The 19,743-nt window shown below is 43.3% G+C and overlaps 1 protein-coding gene across 2 annotated transcripts in view; it reads right to left on the reverse strand.

The window, feature by feature from the left end:
* Nucleotides 1-19,743, reverse strand: part of DENND1A (DENN domain containing 1A) — a 152,006-nt gene that overhangs the window by 27,083 nt on the left and 105,180 nt on the right. For both annotated transcript variants that reach the window (XM_027741337.2, XM_027741335.2), the window contains exons 14-18: nucleotides 5,935-6,036; nucleotides 5,161-5,248; nucleotides 4,588-4,628; nucleotides 3,062-3,133; nucleotides 1,974-2,030 (exon numbers count right to left, since the gene is read on the reverse strand). In XM_027741337.2, coding sequence (XP_027597138.1) covers nucleotides 1,974-2,030; nucleotides 3,062-3,133; nucleotides 4,588-4,628; nucleotides 5,161-5,248; nucleotides 5,935-6,036 — 360 coding nt within the window. The remainder of the gene's footprint in view (nucleotides 1-1,973; nucleotides 2,031-3,061; nucleotides 3,134-4,587; nucleotides 4,629-5,160; nucleotides 5,249-5,934; nucleotides 6,037-19,743) is intronic.

Consider the following 19,743-nt stretch of genomic DNA (forward strand, 5'->3'; position numbering starts at 1 on the left):
GACTTTTCCTTACCAGGGGCCTGCATACTTTCTGTATTAATAATGGAAAATAGTATGTTAAAATGCAGTGGATAGTAAGTTCAGTTTAAAAATAACCTTAGGTTACCCTTAGAAGATGAAAGACTAGCATCCCAGATTTGGCAAAAATGAAGTACTTAATGATGCCAGAATGTCAAACAGTTAACACTTGCACATGCCAGTAAGTAAACACATGAGGAATACCATGTTCTCAGATGAAAATTGGGGAGGATGCTTTAACAGACTTGTGCATAATAGACCCATAATGGAGCAGCACAGACATTTAGATTAAAAATGAGGGTGACCAAAACAATTTTTGCTATTTTTATCACTTTCAAGAGAGCAATCCCTAATTTTAGAGTTACCTTGCTGGTGCATTCACATGGAGAAGAGGATGGGATAGAAAAGGACAGAATAACGAAGGAAGGGGAGGTAGAGCAGTGTGTGCCAACTACTCACAGCAATCTTTTAAGCTCTTGTGAAAGCCTACATTGAACAATCACGTTTCACCACCTCACTTACAGGAACACCACATAATAAGGAAGGTGAAACAAAACCGGGTCATTTAGTTGTAAATGTTCTGTGTGTTTTTTAAAAGGAAGCCAGTGGCTTGACAGACCAGGAGGACAACAACCTTAATAAAACAAAGCAATGACCGAATGAGGCTTTGCTCAGCCTGCACACAAATGTCACACAACAGCACACAGTTCTATTAGCATTTAAAATACAGGAAAAAATCTGGTCGTGTTACACAGCTCCAACTGCTTCAGAAATGCACAGGAGAAGGCCAAACATTTTATTATTCATGAAGGTTATGTCCAGAAACGAAACACATGGAATGACATAAAAAAAAAAAAAAGCATATACAAGAAAACTGCTTCATGTTTCTATTATTCTCAAATTATACCTAAAGTGGTTGCACATAATGTAGTGCAATAAAATCAAATGGCATTAAAAGCATCTGAAGCAACTTTCTCTTGCTCCAGACTCTCCAGCAATGTGCTGGAATACTGAGAGGAGTAGCAGCTGCAGTGCACCCAGAGGTAACTCCTGCTCGAGCCCGCACAGCAATCCCCGGGCAGGAGCAGGGGGGCTCAGGGGCATTGGTGGCTGTGCCAGCAGGGCACCTGCAGCCCTGCCCCAACATGGGGGGCTAGAAAGGGAGAGGGGAATTCACAGAGATAGCACAGATTAAACCCACCCAAACTATCATGCAGCAAATGGAATAAAACTGTCCGAATGCTCTCAGCAAGTCAGCTGTCCTGTCTCCCCACAGGACTCTGACCCACAGAATAAACAGTATTACCCACCCATTCATAAGGTGAGTGGCAACTTCTGGCTTAAAAGGAGCAATTAGGATTGGATAACACATCCTTCAAACACAACTGAGCATTTTTGGAATTGTGCTCTTTACAAACAAACAAACAAACAAACAGGGATTTGGAAAACAACTTTTTCCTGGGGCAATTCCAATTGGAAATGAACCCCAACTCTCATCAACTCCTTCTGTCTGAACTCTGCAGGAGACTCTCCTGACACACAGGACCCCCCTTCCCAGTGGCAGACAGACAGGACCCCGTGTTTGCTGACTGATCCCTGTAAGAACAACCCCGGCGAGCACAGAGTTCCCTGCCCCGGTCAGGGAAGAGTCCCGGCTCTCCTGCACTCCCTGGCACAGTGCCCCAGCACGAGGGGCAGGAGTGGGCCCTCTCCAAACACAACACTGCATTTTCTGGCTTTTGTGGGTTGAAGTCAGAGCCTTAATGTATTTGAAGACAATTTTTTTTTTGTCTGTGAATATTTATAACTGGGAAAAATCCGGGACAGCTGGTAATGCATTTTGAAGTGTGCTAACAACACTGTATCAAACAGCTTCCTATTGATCACATCGTGCTTTCAGTGGCTAAGCATTTCAGACGTGCTGCTTATACATTTGGAATAAGAACTTCAAGTACCTTTTGCTTCAAGCGGTTTTTCACTTCTTTTATTCCCATTTTCGCATGATCTTTTGCCTGCATGAAAAATTAATTTAAGTTAAAATCCCCTTCTATTTCCAGTGGTGACTAAGTTTGATTTCGGTTACTAAAGATGGCAACAAAAAATATAACAGGATACTGAAAATACATTAAAACAAACAGAAAGCTAAAAAGACCCCAAACAAATAAAACCCACCCCTGCTGCAAAACTTTTGTTTCCCTGTTTTGATGCCATACACATCTTTCATCTTTTTGCATTCCACAGCCTCAGTGTTCCCCTCTAAGTACTTTTCTTTGCTACAAACTCATATTCTCCAATATCAGCAGTGAGCCTGCAAACCCCCTCCTTGGCTCTGGATGCCAGTTTAGTAGAGCCATTCTCATCCTACTCATCTTTCTCAGGCTGCAGGAAGGCAGGAGAAAACCAAAGTCTGGCTAGTTATCTCGATGATTTATGTAGCATTATTTCCTAAAATTGAGCACATAAGAAATGCTCAGTTGTTTCTCCATTGTTTGATCTTGCAGAGTGGAGCTGGCAGCCACACACGACAGCACAGCAACACACCAGCTGTTTGTTAACAGGACTGAAAACATTGCCATTGAAAGAATAACTCAGTAAGCTGGAGTCTAAATGAGCAGGTATAAGAAATCTCTGGGGAAAATTAATTGACATTTAGAAAAGATGGAAACAATTTGGAAAATGAGAGGATTCCCTTCTTTCGATGAAGTGCAAGCAGGGAAACCTGAGGTAACAATGATTTCCAACAGAGCAATGATGAGATGGTAGAGCTGCTTAGCAGAGCACACAGGCACCATTTCCCAGAAAGAGTTCTGAGTAATAAATAGAATTTATCATCTATACTTTCAAAAGAAATCACAAGTTTCCATTCTCCTTTGCATTTCAAAATGACTTTTCCATTTCAATCTGAAATTCAGATGAATGTGTATTTTAAGTAATTTTGTGAGTCCAATAAAAATGCATGTAAGTGTTGAGTCTCATTGGGAAGGTTAAACCAGAATCGTAATTAGACTCTTATCTCAGTAGTAAGCCAGTACTCAATACTTACAAACTTATAGACAGTCTTCATGGCAGGGTTAGCCTTGGTCTTTACTGTGTTTAAAATGGCTCCACTTCCTTTCTATAATCACAGTAACAAGAGAAGAAATGTTATCAAAGCTCTTTAAAGCAAACAGCGACCCAAAATCCACCATTTGTAAAGTAACCAAGCATTAACTGTGCTTATTAGCAGAGCTGAGCATTCCAGTGGCAAAACTAAAGCAAAAGACACGAGTAAAAACACCTGAGTGTTTCTCTGGTTCCTCCCAACTCTGTTCAATCCAGCAGTTCCCTGAGGAAAAGGTGTCAGTGCCTCCCAAGAGCCCTCCTCTCACAGCTTCTCTCACAAACCCTCAGGGGGTCCTGCTCACTCCACTAAAATCCTAAACAAGTTCAAGGCAAAAGTATCCTAACAAATGTCTGGGGCAGGAAATTCCCTTTCAGGAAAGCCTGTACAAGCAAGCTGAAGAGCTAAGATCTTTTCTGTGTTCCCATTTTCCTTTCCCTCATCCCACAGTCCTGTTTATCACACACACACTGCCTTTTTAAGATCCAAGCAGTTGGTAAAGGGATAAATTGAGGGAAAATGAAACCTAACTACAGTCATAAACACTAATTCTAGAAAAGCTGAATTGCACGTGGTGAATATAATCAAAGTAATGAGGCAGTAATGCATCAGCCAGAATCATCTGTTTGTCTGGTCAGGGTTTTGTACCCCTTCCACACACCGACTACTGCTGGACAGCAAGAGCCAAGCAAGAAAACCTTGGCTAATTTTAGATTTTCTACTTTCAGTGCAAACTTATATTTCCAGAGATCAGGTCTGATTATGTGCAATCAGATGCAAGCAGCTTTAAGATTTACTACCTTTGTTACTTCACGACAATTAATCTTCAACAAAAATTATAAACTGTTGAATTTAATCACACTAATTTTTATATTCATTCTCAGGCATTACCCTTTCTTATAATGTTAAAAATTACCTGTCATCCTATGTATTTTTATATATATATATGTATGTATATTTATTTACCTACCTAACCATACAATGGAATTTTTAAAAATTACTGCTACAAAATATGTGTAATTCAAACTCATCAAGATTATACTGAGCCCAGCACTTTGTGTTAGGAATATAATTCCATTCACAAGCAGGACAGGAGTAGATGGAGTGCTGCAACACTCAGTTCTGCCAGAAAAAATCCAAACAATCTTTTCTATTGACTCATACCCATAAACCTGAAATATTTTACTTTTCAATACACCACATTTTAGGCATTGAAAGCAGCTTTTAATATCCTCTACAACAACTTATTATTCTCTAAAAGTATTTACACTTTTAATTTATACATTTGGCACATTTATAATTTGGCAATAACCAGAGATGCAAACCCCACCCCAAACAGTGGTGCCCCCATTCAACACTTCACACCATTGAGCTTTATCCAGAATTTTTCGGTGTGACAATGTTTCCCTCAGAGCTGCACCATGGGCCAACGAGAACTGAGGTGTCTGCTGGAAGGATCGCGTCCTTACCCTCACTGTGGAGAGCCACTGGTGGTACAGTTTGTCGCTACCTGGAGAGAATCACAGACACAAACAAACAAATTAACTCTCTGCAACAGGAAACAAGCTCAGAACGTGAAGTGCTGGCACTCAGTGGTTCTGGGAGCAGGGACAGAACAGGACACCCAGACTTCTCTTTCAGGGAGACACAACAACAAAATACCGAGGAGAGATTTACACTTTTCTATTTTCTGTGTTGTCTCAGACATTTGAGAACACTGGGATTTTTTAAAGATCACTAAGAAATATGAGGTGGTTCTGAGTAAAGCCAAGGGTTTTTCTCCACTGCAAGGACTCTTTTAGTTGTACTTTATTCAAGTGGTAAAGCTGAGGTTTTCTAAGACTGAACAAGCTTTATTCAAACTATAATACATTATTCTAAGTTCTTGACAGAGGAAAGAACAACAATTTAAGACACTTCAGGCTACCAGGATCACTGAGCCTCAGTTATTTACCAACAGCAGTGACCAATTACCTCCTGATGGCCCACAGAGGGTGGGTCAACAGCAGTGTCTGAAACTCCCTTAACAGCCCATTTCCTACCTGCGTATTCCCCCGCGTTGATCTCCTCCTCGAACACATCACTGAAGCCCTCCCCGGAGTTCAGCAGGTCCAGGCGCCCATCGATGAACTGCAGCAGGTGAAAGGAGAGCACAAACATCACCCACCCCAAAGGAGAGCACAAACATCACCCACCCCAAAGGAGAGCACAAACATCACCCACCCCAAAGGAGAGCACAAACATCACCCACCCCAAAGGAGAGCACAAACATCACCCACCCCAAAGGAGAGCACAAACATCACCCACCCCAAAGGAGAGCACAAACACATCATCCACCCCATTCCTCAGCTTTCCAGAAAGACTCCATCCTGCATCAGCTGCAATAACCTCCGTGTTTATATAGGGCAGGGACTCGAGACAGAGTGAGAACACCACCAAAGCTGGCCAGATGTTTCCCACTGCCCAAGGTGGGCTGTGTCCCTACAAACCAGCAATGTGTGGCTACACAGCCATGTTTTCAGCTGCCCCCAAGCACTAATGCCATGTTTTACAGTAATGTGCTTTCTGTACCAAGTTTACAGCAGACAGGTTGGGTCTAGGTGTGCTCAGCCCCCTTCAGTGGCAAAACCCATACACCTCTTCCAACACATAAAGCCTCAGCACTGGGTTTGAGAGAAGCCAGCAGGAAAGAACTGTGGTGCTGCACTACACCATTTTTCTTCCTTCTGTGGCTGACAGATCAAGGAATATAGAAACAGCCCTCACTCCCACCTTGGACTGTCAGAGAATCTGCACCAGGGCAGAGGAGGCAGTACCTGCTTGAAGAGCTGGAGCTGGATGGCGTTCTGCAGGAACTGCCTCATGACGGCGGAGCGGTGGGACACGAAGGCCTCCTCACAGAACGTGATGGGCTCCCCCTGCAGAGGGCACAGCACCACACTGCAACAGCTCTGACTGAGCCATGGCCACCCACTGCCCCCACCTCACCCCTTCCCTCCAGAACACACAGGGAACCCAAACAGGCCCCACCAAACCCTGAGGGAACTGCACTTTATCGCCAGGTTCCAGCCACGGGACTGAAACACTGGAAATGGGCGAATGGTGTATAATCCGAATAAACCACAATGGCTTTATGCACTATTGCTAAAGCTGGTGAAGAACTTTCATCATCCAAAATGGTGATTTTGCTTACTGTCCCCAAAATATGACACACAGTCACCTGAATTTTGTCTGTTCTGCTGATCTGCCTCAGCAGACTCAGCATGAGCAGGTCAGGAATGTCCACTCTGTTCTCTCCAGTCCTGAAAGATTCCACTCATATTGAATGAGTGGAATTTCCCTTTTTCACAATCTTGTTGGCAGAAGACAGAAATTGTTTTGCAGCTCTACTTTTATACGATTTTAATGAGTTATGGTAATGCTGAAATCTGCTGTGCATCTGCCATAAGGGCACAAATTTCCTCCACACATCTACAAATACATAACAGAGCAAGCAATTATATTTATTGAATTAAAAATAAGAAAGTAACAAAGAATGACTAAATTATACTGATGTATAATTAATATGGAGGCTTTTTCATACTCATACTAAAATACATTTGGACTCTTCATCTGTTGAATATTCAAAATTAAGATTAGATAGGAAGAAATCTTAAAGCACCCCCTTTAAAAGGGTGGTATCATTCAATTTTGGAAAGCTTTAAATTACCAATCTCATTTATCATTGGCTGTGTAAAGTCAGGACAAGGCCATTAAAATGACCGAGGAAAAGGATCAGTTGCAAGTTTCTAAGCACAGGATAGGGCTCATTCAAAGAGGGAAGAAATCACTCCTTTAGGAGAGTGTCTGTCACCTTTCCCTGGGCCACTGAATTTCCATGCTCTGCTCCCACAACACCCCCGCTGCAGCTGGGGCACCATCGGAGTGCTAACACACTTCCTTCCCAAAGGACTAAGGACTGAGTTTGTTCATTAGGTTGATTAGACCTTTTGACTTCTTAAGAGACAATTGGGGCTCAACTGCTGCGAGCTGACAGAGGAACTGTAATGCTCAAGGTGAGGCGTGAGCTGTGCAGCCCCCAGTGCATTAGTGCTGCCAGCCCCGCTGACCTCCCGGGGTGGGCATTAGTGCTGCCAGCCCTGCTGACCTCCCGGGGTGGGCATTAGTGCTGCCAGCCCTGCTGACCTCTCAGGGTGGGCATTAGTGCTGCCAGCCCCGCTGACCTCTCAGGGTGGGCATTAGTGCTGCCAGCCCTGCTGACCTCTCAGGGTGGGCATTAGTGCTGCCAGCCCCGCTGACCTCTCAGGGTGGGCATTAGTGCTGCCAGCCCCGCTGACCTCTCAGGGTGGGCACACTGCTCCAGCCCCAGCCCACTGCACTACAAACACAGCCTGCACCACAGGCATTCCCTGACAGATTTAGTGAGGTAACTGTACATTATAAAGCTAATCAGCTCTGCTTTTACTGGCAAATGGCATCACACACGAGGGGACACGTGTGGAACTGCAGATATGTTGTGCATTTTATGGTCTTGCTCACATGTAAAACAATTAAAATAACTTGTTCTGATAAACCCATCAACTCCTAAACTTGTTGGCTCTAACAATTAGAATTTAGGCCTTGGTTCATCAACACCTTAAATATCCATTAATCCCCTTTCCAACTGTAAATGCCAAACAGAGGCTAAAACGTGGCACTGCAAAGCCTCTAAACGTGTGCACAATGCAACTTGATTGGATCTGTAATGTAATATTACAGACCATTCCAGCAGATTTCAAGACTGGATCACAAAATTATTCTTAATACACAAATTTACACATTTAATCTGCCATCTTAACACAAGAGAAGTATCTTTAAATATGAGACTAAGATTTAAGACTCCCAGATGCATTGAAAAAATAGGTCTTTTTTATGCCTTTGCAAATCTCCCTTTGTATGAATATTTTATATTCATCTGGCATAATGAAGTTCATCAGGGCACTGCTGCTATCTCACGACCCCTTAAAAAGCTGAGAAGTTCCAGCCCACATCTGATCTGTTGCCAGACCTATTTTTAAATTGGAATTGTGTTACATTCTAAAATAATGTTCAAGACTACTTAAGGCAGCAAGTGGAAAACAAAAGGAGTCTAGGACTTATTTCAGACTCTTCTGGAGTTTCAGGAAACCTGCTGTTATATTTTAGGAAGCCACAACACAAATTGAAAGAAAAAGGCCTGATTTTGATTAAGTCCACTGTGAAAAACTTCACCATGATCCCTCGTCTTTCAAGGAAATCACTTTTCCTCAGCTCAGTGGTTATGGCAGGAACTTTCAGAGTGAATATAAAGGACTAAAAATATGTGGGAGAGAAGACAGCTCTGATGAGAGAAGGACATGGAGGGGGACAGAGTCAAACACAAAGGATGCTTCTGGAAAGAGGCAGGAGCCAAGGTAACTCATGGGAATGTGAGTACTCCCACTCCTGCAGGAGTGTGCAGCTGGGAGGGCAGCAGGGGAGTGCTGCAGAGAACAGCCAGGTAATAAAGACAGGGGGCAAAGATGGGGCAAATTAGGTCAGCAGTGAGAGTCCCTCGCACGAGCAAAGGTTTCACAAAACCTGATTATGTGGAAAAAAAAACCCAATGAAAAAATCACCAACCCCAACAACCCCAAGCTGAAGACTTTGTTTAGACAATCCTCAAAGTTGTGCCGTGGAAGAGAGAGATGATCTCTGTGCATTATCAGGGGCAGCATGTGGTGCAGGTAATGAATTTTGAGCTGCTGTGTGCATGCCTTCATACACGTAGGTGCTCCTTCAAAGCCTCTCTAATAAACACACAAACCATTAGAGCTGCTCTGCAAATCAGCCACAGAATTAAAAGATGTGGGTGGAATTTAAAGGTGCAGAACAAGATGCCAATGTGACAGGGTACAAGCTGTAAGTCCAGTGTCACTGCACCACAGCAACCCCAAAGAACCAGCAAACCCATGGGTGTGCAAGGGGTTCTTGGAGCACTGGGTGTGCAAATAACCACATCCTGTGCTCAAAGTGGTGAATGACAAAGGAAAGCCTGCAGGGATGTTCTAGGACTCATCAGCCTTAATTCCATCCAGACTTACAATGAAACCAAGCCAGGAGGATGATCCTACTGCTCTGGATCCATGTATCAGTCTCAGGTACACCAGCAACCAAAGGCTCCACAGCCTTTCCAGAGCTGGGACTGCAGTGTCACGGGAGGATTGGCCCATCACAGCTGAAGGAGGATCACCAGCCAGCCAGCAGGATTCCACAAAGGAAACCTGAAATGGGTGGCAGCTGCCTGATGGGACATTGGCTCGTCCTGCTTGCAACTGTGACAACAAATAACCAGTCTGGATGTTCAGCACCGGAGAGCTCTCTGCATCCACCTCAGTCATAAGGGAATCCAGAAACCCTCTGCATTAAGCCAATGATACCAGAGCTTTATTAGCTTCTCAAGATGCTGCTCAGGAACAAAGAAATCATGTGCTCACAGATTTGACCACACGTCTTCTAAAGAAAACTACATTCAGACTCTGCTCAAAAAGACACAACCAGTTCTGATAAATCACTATTGCCAAGTGTAATTTTAAAAAGCATTTCAAATCCGTGTATTTGCCCCTGCACACTGCACTGCCCAAACACTCACTGTCTCACCTAAGTGCCCATTTCCATTCCAGCCCCATTTCAGACAGTTTTTCCCGTTCCTCACCACAATACACAGCCTCTGGTAGAGACACAGCAAGAGTGAATATCCCTATATACAGCATCAAAAAAATGGGCCATTTCTCTGAATTCTCCACCCTTGCAGTTGCTGGTGAGTTGGTATTTCTAAACAGTTGTCATTCCCCTGCATGTGATCTGATAGCAGGTGATCCTGTAAGAACTTGTAAGAATATCACTGAAGGAGAACTAAAAGGGAGTGGCTGTGAGTCAGGTGAATCCCTGATGCCAATCACATCAATATCCCTTCCAAATGTCCCATCAACAAACACATTCCTGACCAAACCCCAAAGAAACACAGAGTGTCCCCAGCAAGGACACAGATCTGTTCCTACAGCACTGAGGACATCATCAATATTTATCAGCAGGCTGCCAACGAGGATGAAGCAATTTAAACACACAACTCAACTCTAAATGTGAAATTATGACATGCAGCTATTCAGACTTCATCAAAACCTTTTTAACACTGTAATTAGAATTCTGTGGCCTCTGCTTCTTTCAGAACTCTAGTAATACAGGTATTATTCTAATGCAATGCACCATTAAGCTGTAATCAATTCCACAACATCCAAAAATCCTTCAGACCAAAAGAATTTAGGCGTGTTAAAATTACTATGAAACTTCTGTAGAAAAAATGCAGAATAAGATTTATTTGCATTAAAACATTGTAAGAAAACCAGCTCAGATACTGATGGATTCAGGGAAAGTTCAACATCACCTGTTTACACGTTATTTCAGATGGGAATATCCAACACCATTACAGAATCTGACCAAATTTGGACAAAACCGACTTCAAATGAAAGATGAAACTGCAAAAAATGTGTAACTGGGAAGAACTTACACCCCACAGCAATGGCTTTGCTTCTCCTTTCAAAGCCTGTTAGTTTACCAGGACACCTGACATTTTCATCTTACATCAGGAAAATGACACACATTCACATTCACAAATAATGGAAGTACTTCACTGTAATGGAGCCAGGCAGCTTTCCAAGTGTTTCTGTGGCTAATTCCAGCCACTGCCTGCCCTGATTTCCTCCCCTACATCAGCCAGACGCTTCCTATCCCTAAGCAACTGCTACAGCCCCGTAGCTGGAACTTCAGCAACAAGCCTGGCACATGAAGTGCAAAGGAGCCAGCAAGAAAGAGCTTGGAGGAAAGAGAAAAAAAATCACCATTTCACAGATCAAGAATAGAGGCATGAAAATAATAAGTAACTTGTACACGGTCACAAAAGTCTCTGGCAGAGCCAGGGAAAAGAACCGAAATTTCTTTAATCCCTGCTCAGTCCCTTAAATACAAGGCTATTCTTCCTCTTCCTACTTGATATTGTGTCAATGCAGGAGTGTAGGTGTTGAAAGACTAACAAAAGAAAAGTAATAGTATGGTATTATGAGCTGAGAAACCTAATCTTTATCAGATACAGCAAATCTCTATGATGCTGCCTGCACTGGGAACTCTCTCTTTGTCCTGAATATGCTTTAAATTACTGGTATAATGTGTACTGGATATTGTTCCACTCTTATATTTATTCCACAAAAACCCCTGTGGCCCGCATGCGATTTTATCATTAGCTGGCAAGGTAATTTCAGGCCTGGCTCTGCAATCATTCCATGAGCAGTGCTCCCGGCGAGGCCGGGACGTGCAGCATGCAAAGCAGCTGCCAATCCAGGGGCCCTTTTCTAGTTTAGCTATTGTGGAACATTAGTGCCAGTACAGAAAAGGAGAAAAATTACAGGGCAATTCTTTATATGAGTTATTTTATACTACGACAAAATATAAAGTGTGCTTGGAAAAACAATCTACAAGTATTGCTATTTTTGCTTCATTTATTAAAACTCAATAGAACACAAACTATTTTGTTAAAATAGGAAATAATATTCTGCAGAAGTGATAAGTCATTGGCCAAGATTTATGAATGATCAACATGCCTAAAGATCACATATGCTAATATTTTGCTTTCTTTTGATTTCTTAGATACATGTAAAAAGCCAAAACTGACCTAAACCAATAAAGCTTCCATGATTCATCCAAGTTAATATGATGAAAATATGGTTTTGTGCAAGGTGTATACGACTCCTCTGTATCATGATCCCCAAACATGCATTCAGTAAACAGCTATTTTCAAGAGTAAAGTATTTTCATATAATATTTAGATGCTGATATAGATGTAGAAGGAGAATAAACTGGTTTTAACTTCACTGAAGCAACACGAGAGAAGCTTTAGTCATAAAGGGAGGTCATAAAATCCCACTCTCTTAGCTAAGTACCAACCCCCCATCTCTATAAATGAGACAGATATAACAGAACTAAACTTTAATTGTTCCCTGAGTCGCACACACCCAGTCTCTGGTAGGTCAGCTGCTGCCCACGATGGGAGAACAGGGCCTGCAGTGCCCCCTCCTTCCTACAATAACTGCCCAAGTCACTGCTGTCACAGGACCCACTGCCGAGGGTGGATCTGCCCTGCTGTGCCCCTTGATGACTTGGTGTGGGAGCCTCAACTATTGCCATGAAAAACCACAGCTGGCAGAGACTCACCTTAGGGCAGGTGCCATCCCCTGGGAGAGGTGGCTGGGGCACTGGGGTAGGAGCACTGCAAAAGGGTTCCAGTGTCTCTGCCCAAGGCATGGACGGCCTCTGGGCAAAGCTCAGTGCTCAGGACTGATGCAGGAGTGCACACACACCGTGCTGGCTGCGGCTCCTCATCACACAGGTGAGGTTATAATCACTCACTTTTGTCACTAGGCTCTTTGAGGTGCCACAGCATCCATTCCTGGGGACAACTGGACCTGCCACTCCAAGGACACTTGTCCTGTACTGCTCGTTCCAGGGCACCAGTCTGTTCTGTTCTGCCAAGCCACTGCTGGGAGACAGCTGAGCCATCAGGTCCTTCTCCTCAGAGATGGAGAGAGGCAAAGGCAAGAATTTCCCTTTTAAAATAAATGAGACCTCTTCTCTCTCCTTTCACCATTTTTTTACTCTTTGTCAGGAAGAGGCACAGATGACAAGGCTATCCTCTGCAACACCTCACACCTTGCAGTTTTGATTCAAATCCTTTAAGAAATAAAGATAGAAACCCTGCCTCTGAGAGCCTGGGAACGCTGGGTCTTCCAAACATTCAGTGCAAGATCTGTGATCTGCCTCAGTCCCCCAGTGCCTCCCTGGTATGTCCACAAACAGAAAGCTGCATCCAGTGTGAGGATGGAAAGAGAATCAGATTTTTCCTTTCCCCGCTTGCCCCACAGGTTTTGCTCAATGAAGGACAAAGGAGCCAAGGGGAATTGTTGTGCGTTCCTGCAAACCCTGACGCCAAGCTCTGCAGCAAGTGGGACTGTGTTGGGTTTGGCCACGTGACTCCTCCAACTCCCATTCCATTGCTACACATTTCCAACATGGAAACCATGTGGAATTCCCCAACTCCCCTATGAGGGGGAAAACGCCACCTAATCAGAGCCCTGTGCAGGGGAGCAGCTGGCTGGGAGCAGCAGCTCCCCGGCCCTGGAGCTGTTGTGGAGACCAGCGCGGGAGCGCTCGGAGCTGGAAGGGCAGGGCAGGGTCCGGCTGCATGGCCTCGTGTTCTGACAGGGAGCAGATGGCAGAGCCTCGCCAGCTCTGCCCCCTCCACACCCACGTGCCCTCAGAGATCAGCTTCACCTTGTACAAGTGCTTCTCAGCTGCTCTGGAACCTCCTGCTTTCACCGAGGCAACAGAGCCGAACCTGCCAGCGCTTCCATCCAGAGAGCCCACACTGACGTCAGTCACATCTATGGCGTGCTCGTGAGGAGCACTAACAATTGACAAAACATTACCCAAATATTTGAAAAAACACTCATTTTGATGCTTCATTTTGGCAGTCAATTCAAGCTGCATTCTTGGAAAAATGCACAGGAATTTCTGTGATTCACACGGTGAACGATTCCATCTTGGCTGGGGAGGTTTGAAGCTGTTCTAATTACTAATAAAGTAAAACTTTCCCTACACACTCATAAGAATTGTTAAAAATGATGTCTCTTATTGCAGTGACCTCACAGCTTTGAGACCCTATTTTCAGCGTCTTTGTAATTTTCAGCTGCACAAATACATGTTTTCTGCTCCAAACTCCTGTTTAGCTCTAAGGCTTCAGTCCCCATTAGCTCAGCATCCTGCCACGAGCACCTTCAAGGGAAACAGAGCTGACCAAAATGCACCAGCTCATCAACGATAAAATACGAGTTCCCAAATTTCAACAAGTTTAAAGTCTAGAATGCAGTAAATACTGACCAATAATTGCTATAGCTCAGAGTCACCCTGAACACTTCATTAGCTCAGTTACTGCTTGCTCCATTGATTACTACAAGTAATGTTTCCATGTTTCCATTTCAGCAGCACAAAATTACATCACCCCAAATGCAGGAGCTGCTCATTTAAAGAATGAAACTTGCCTAACAGTGTGCTTAGTTCTGCTAATGCAACACTTCACATTCAATAGCAATTTAAGCTCATTTTTCAGGATTAAACAAAATACTCCAAAGTTTTTGCAAAATTTTCGTCACATACAAACCCTCACCTCCAACTCTATCGAGCATTGCATTTTCCACTGCTTATCTTTCCACCCCCCATAAATCCTTTCAAAGCTTAGAGCCAGTTCCTAAGGTGCTGAAGGGTTAATGCTCCGCCCTGTGGTCACTGCACACAGCGAGTTTTGGGTAGGCAGGATTGCTGTCAGACACACAACCCGTGCAGGTGTGGGCAATAATTAAAGGCTTCAGCACATCTACCTGGGTGAAGTATTTTTGCCTCCTATTCCGAGGAGGAAGCCCTCTCTGTGGAGAGCAGAAGAGCTCATTAATGAGGCTAATTAGGTGTAAAGGGGGTAGAGTCTGGCATCAGCTGCAGCTTATAGAAGCTAATCATTAAGCCCTGTAATCTCTACCCCAGAACAGCAGATGATCATGTTCCTAGGTGACTGATGTTGCTAAGAAAATTTCCAGCACCTGAGTACCTGACCAAATACTTTTTGGGAGGCTAAAAATTCCCTTAACCCTCCACGTGCCAGACAGCACAGTCACATCCTTTCTTCACTCACCAATTTTCTAACAATGGGTATCCAATGAGACTTGAACTTGGCACGAGGCCCGTAATGTGATTTATTTTAGAATTAAAAAATAATAATAATCAGTGCCATCAAAAGCATCTGGAAAGGGAGGGCAGGAGACAAGGGCTGGTGGAGCAACATGCAAGAATAACACAGACAGGAGCAGTAATGCTTGAAAAAGAGTGACCACATACACTTCCTGAAGGTTTGTGAGTTTTCAGTGTAATGTCTTTGCATAAAGTAGTGAGGGTAGTTACAATACCACAGGGATGAAAGCCTTGTTAATAAATATGTAAAATAAGGATTTCATTGTACTTCACCTAATTTGAAATGAGAAAAAGGACATAATTTCCATGGAGAGAGAATACATGGAAGCAGAGCTCAATCTGGAACTTGTTTTGTAAAACGAATTGCAAGAATAGCAAACCATTGCAGCACCTCAACGGGAATGTTTGAGTTGATCAGGCAGAACAGACTTCACTGGCAAACTGCTACTGTCCTTTTATTTCCTCCCACTAAGCAGCAGATATGAATCAAAAATGTTTAGATTCAGTTCAAATTCAACAATAAATAGAATACTTTTTGTGTCCATGCTACCTGTGGACTTGGAGACAGATTAAACAACCTGAGCTGCTCAGGGGTGGCTCTTGCTATAATCCAGGATACGGATGCACCCACCAGGATAAGCCACACTGGACTCCTCTCACCATCAACAGAAAAAACACCTCCAACAATAACTAGCACCTTATCTTACAATACACAAGTCAGTCCAACTGGATGATAAAACTGCTTTGTAGCCAGCACCACATTATATTAATAATTCTGCAGATAAATAATAAAGCCAAAACCCTGTTGGGTAACAGAGGTTTGTACAAAAGCCCTGACTAAGCCCTTCCCCAGCACTGAGCACACTGTGCTTCAGCTTCCCCTGCTCTCCAGTGTCACCAGCACAAGGAAGTGCTCAGTGCCAAAGGGGTGTTTGTGTGTCAAACAAACCCGAGCCCAGGCCTCTCCCAGGTGTCTCTCCAACTGCCCCCAAACCAACACAAGCTTCCTCAGTGTCACTTGGTCGAGTGCTTGGCAGTATTACCCCCTCTCCTGCGCAGAACAGCTCCCTGCCTATTCTGAACCTTTGCTGTTACAAACCCCATTTGGTTGCCTGTGGTTTGTTATGCTGGAAGAGACAATGAGGGGCCATGCCTGATCCTCCTCCTTCAAACTGTCAGGGAGAGCTTTCCCTGTAACTAATGCCACAAAATTGACTGCCATTCCCATTATCTTTGATACTCCAGTAACCAGACTGGACATTTTCTGGGGGAAACGTGCCATGTCTGTAAGCAGGGGTAAGTGTGGTCAGCAGCTGGGGTAGGTACATACAAGTGTCTGAGTTAACAGAGGGAAGGGCAAACCAGAACTGTATCACATCCCCATCAGTGGTAACCACCACTGTTTCCCTAAAGTCTAGCTCCCCACCACGACCATGCATGTCCCACAGCTGGTCTGCAGGGACAGGAGAGACTGTCCAAGGGGTGATCCCACGATGTGAGCACTGTTCCCCTGTTCTGAGCCATGCTCCATTGTTCCTTGGCCGTGTACACCCTTCATTTCAGTAATTAGCTGTCAGCACGGCCCGACAGCAACCTGGGGTTGTCTGCCTAAATCGTATTAATGAAATGCAACCCACTAAATGTCCGGGCTGCACATCTGTAATTGTGGTACACGGGGAGGCTGGGCACGGGGGCAAACTGCAGCTCCTCCACAGGGCACTGTGGTCAAGCACATTAATCCGTTATTTCTTAGGGATTTGACAACCAATTAATTCTACAGAGCTTCCTATACAGCAATAAGAACCAATGATCCACCACCCAACAGGAAAAGCTGTGCCCAACATTTGTGAACACAACCCCCTTGGAGGCAGAGACACAAGAACTCCAGGTTGCAGCCTTGCAAAAGTCCTTTCTGTACTTAAAGATTCAGCATCTGAATGTTGAAACCTAACTGTAGGACACTCAGTGTATCCACCACACCACATAAGGAAAATCAAATAAACCCCAAGAACCTTGTAAGGTTTTGGAGTGATGTTCCTGAACAACACAAAATGCAGCTGATGACTCCTGGCTGTAAAGCGATGCTTGTCAGTCAAGCCACTGCCCCCTTTTCTGTTTCACCTTCTCCATCACCAAAGACTTTTACAAAGAACAGAGTTTGGACAAGATAAGAAATGAGAAAAACACATAATGGAATATCCTGTGGGTATATATATATGTATAGATATATAGTCTTTGGAAAACTTTCCCGTCAGTTCTGACTGCAAGATTGCTATTAACGTTTAATTAAAATTGAGCACAATAAGCTCTGACAAGATAATGGCTGGGAAACGTGGCTCTAGGGCAGAGTGAGGATATCTGGAACTCTGGCTGCATGTGATGTGTTATTTTTGGTTGCATTTGGCAACTATTGAGATTTCTGAAACACAATTACAACGATCTACAGAAATTCACAGAAGAGAAAAGAACAGCCCTGCATTTCAGTTACCTCAGGATCTGTAACATATGCCAAACGAGTAACAGATTTTTAGGGCCCCAGTACCATCCAGTCCTTCATGTTTCATTCATGTTCACACCCACACCAAAGAACACTCTTTTTCAACTAAAAAGCCCCTGCAAGCCCCTCCTAAACAATTAAATATTTTGTTACTTATCCATAAATAAAATTATTTATTTTTTCCTACAGGTAGAAATTCTTTGACTATCATTTACCTCCACAGCTGAAGGCAACAATCACACAGGCCTGAAGCAGAAGTGGGGAAAAGCCCTGGGAATGACCCTGACGTAGGGAAATCCATGGCCCTGTGCTGGAGAGAGCTGGAAGCTCATTCTGAGAGAGCTGGGCTGCAGTTTACTCCCCACGTAAAGGAGAACGTGATCAAGTGACATTTGGAGGAGAGCACATGCTCCAACATTAGCTTCAAATCCCCAAATGAGGGGGCACAACATATGTATGTTCTTAAATTTTCCATCAAGCAGTTCTCCCCAGGCATTGGGAGCCACTGCTCCAAAACAACCCGGAGTTAGAGCTGCAGAGATACATTTGGGGAAAATATTTACACACTTCTTACAACTAAAAATTGATCTCAAGCATGAACTTCCTTGCCAAGTTACATATAAAATGTAACATACAAAATGTTACATATAAATAACATATAATGTTACATATAGGATGTTCTTTGTGTAATAAGAAAGCATCTTCAGATAAAAGTGTTGTTTATTTGTCATATATTCTTAGTTGAGAATGTGTAATAAATTCTTGGTTGACAAACGGGGGATGAACTTTAAAGGCAAACTAATCACACATACAATTCTTACAAATTGCTCTCATTTTCACCATTAATCCTCTGTAAGATAAAAGGTTCTGGACATACAGACTTCAGCTGCTGCTTGGAGAGCTTCACCAAAATAATCCTTCAATATGTTTGCCTTTCCATTGAGCAGCAGGAGTAAGCAAAGTACACATATCATCTACAGCTCCTGAAGTGTACTCAGAGCAAAGCCAAGGCACCTCCATTTGCACAGGACTTTTAAGAATCTAGTATTAGTCACTGCCTCTGAGAAATATTTAAAGCAGAATTCACGTAATATGTCAAAATAATGTAATGCCAATAACAAGTTTTATGCTTTAAGAATGAACAACATGTATGTGTGATATACACATAACAAACAGTTATGTGAGATCTACTATAAAATATCTTATTACCCAAATCACCAAACTAAATACTGCATCAGGAATTATTCAAAAGAGAGCTACACTTGGACACAAGAGTAACCTTTAAGGAGTTAAAATGTCCTCAACTACAAGTCAAGTTGAAACTTATTTAATTAGGTTCTGTATTCGAAAAAAATGAAATAAATTCTTTCATTAACTAAACCAAACTCCCTTAAAGGCAACAATATGTTCCCTCTCTGTCAGGACAGAGCGCAATGAAATCTTTATTTTAATTGGGGTTAGCTAAGGGGCCATTTGGCTTCAGATGCTTTGTTTATCAGCCCTAAGCTTTACAGCTTAGCCAGGACTTGAAATATTAAATTACAGAATGATTTCACTAAATAAAATAAAATAAAAAAAAATACACTCTTCCAAGGGGTTTTAATAGAGATAATTTTAAATGTGCATTTTGAAAACTGGAAGTCCGAGTCCAAGATACCTCGAGAGAAACCCTGATTTCCTTCAGCATTACTGGAAATAGGTCTCCTTCTCTAAATGCCTCTCGTGCTGGTTCCTCATGCCAGCAGAGATGCAGCTGCACAACAAGGGCTCTCACCACGGCCCTGACTGTGGGGACCAAACCAGCAACAAACTCAGGGCTGTGGGTGTTCTCCAGACTTCCCCAGGAAAGCCCTGGAGTCCTGGACCTGCAAAGCTGGCAGCTGATCAACCCAAGTTCACGGAAAAGCAAATGACTCCTTATTCGGGAGATGACACCTTTTCCTTTTTTCCTGTACTAAACTAATTTACAAATATCAGACGTCTCCAGTAATACAGTTACTGAAAATCCTCCGGAAACAGCGATTACAGGAAGGGACAGTGACAGGAACTGTACCAGATCACAGCCCCCTGCACTCCAAAGTGCAGCTGAAATTACCGAAATAATCCAGAAAAATTGCCTGCCTTATTGTGGGGATCGAGCTTAGGCTGGATTTTTTTGGATCAAATTTTGGATTTATTCCTTATTAAATCTCCAAGTGTTAGGAGTGTTCCTAAAACTAAAATAAAATGATAAAAAGAAGAAATAAGGAAAACTTCAAACCTGATTTCCACAAATAAAATATAT

Source organism: Pipra filicauda, unplaced genomic scaffold (genome assembly GCF_003945595.2).
Source record: "Pipra filicauda isolate LSUMZ 115617 unplaced genomic scaffold, ASM394559v2 scaffold100_size2392355_pilon, whole genome shotgun sequence".
Taxonomy (NCBI): Eukaryota; Metazoa; Chordata; class Aves; order Passeriformes; family Pipridae; genus Pipra; species Pipra filicauda.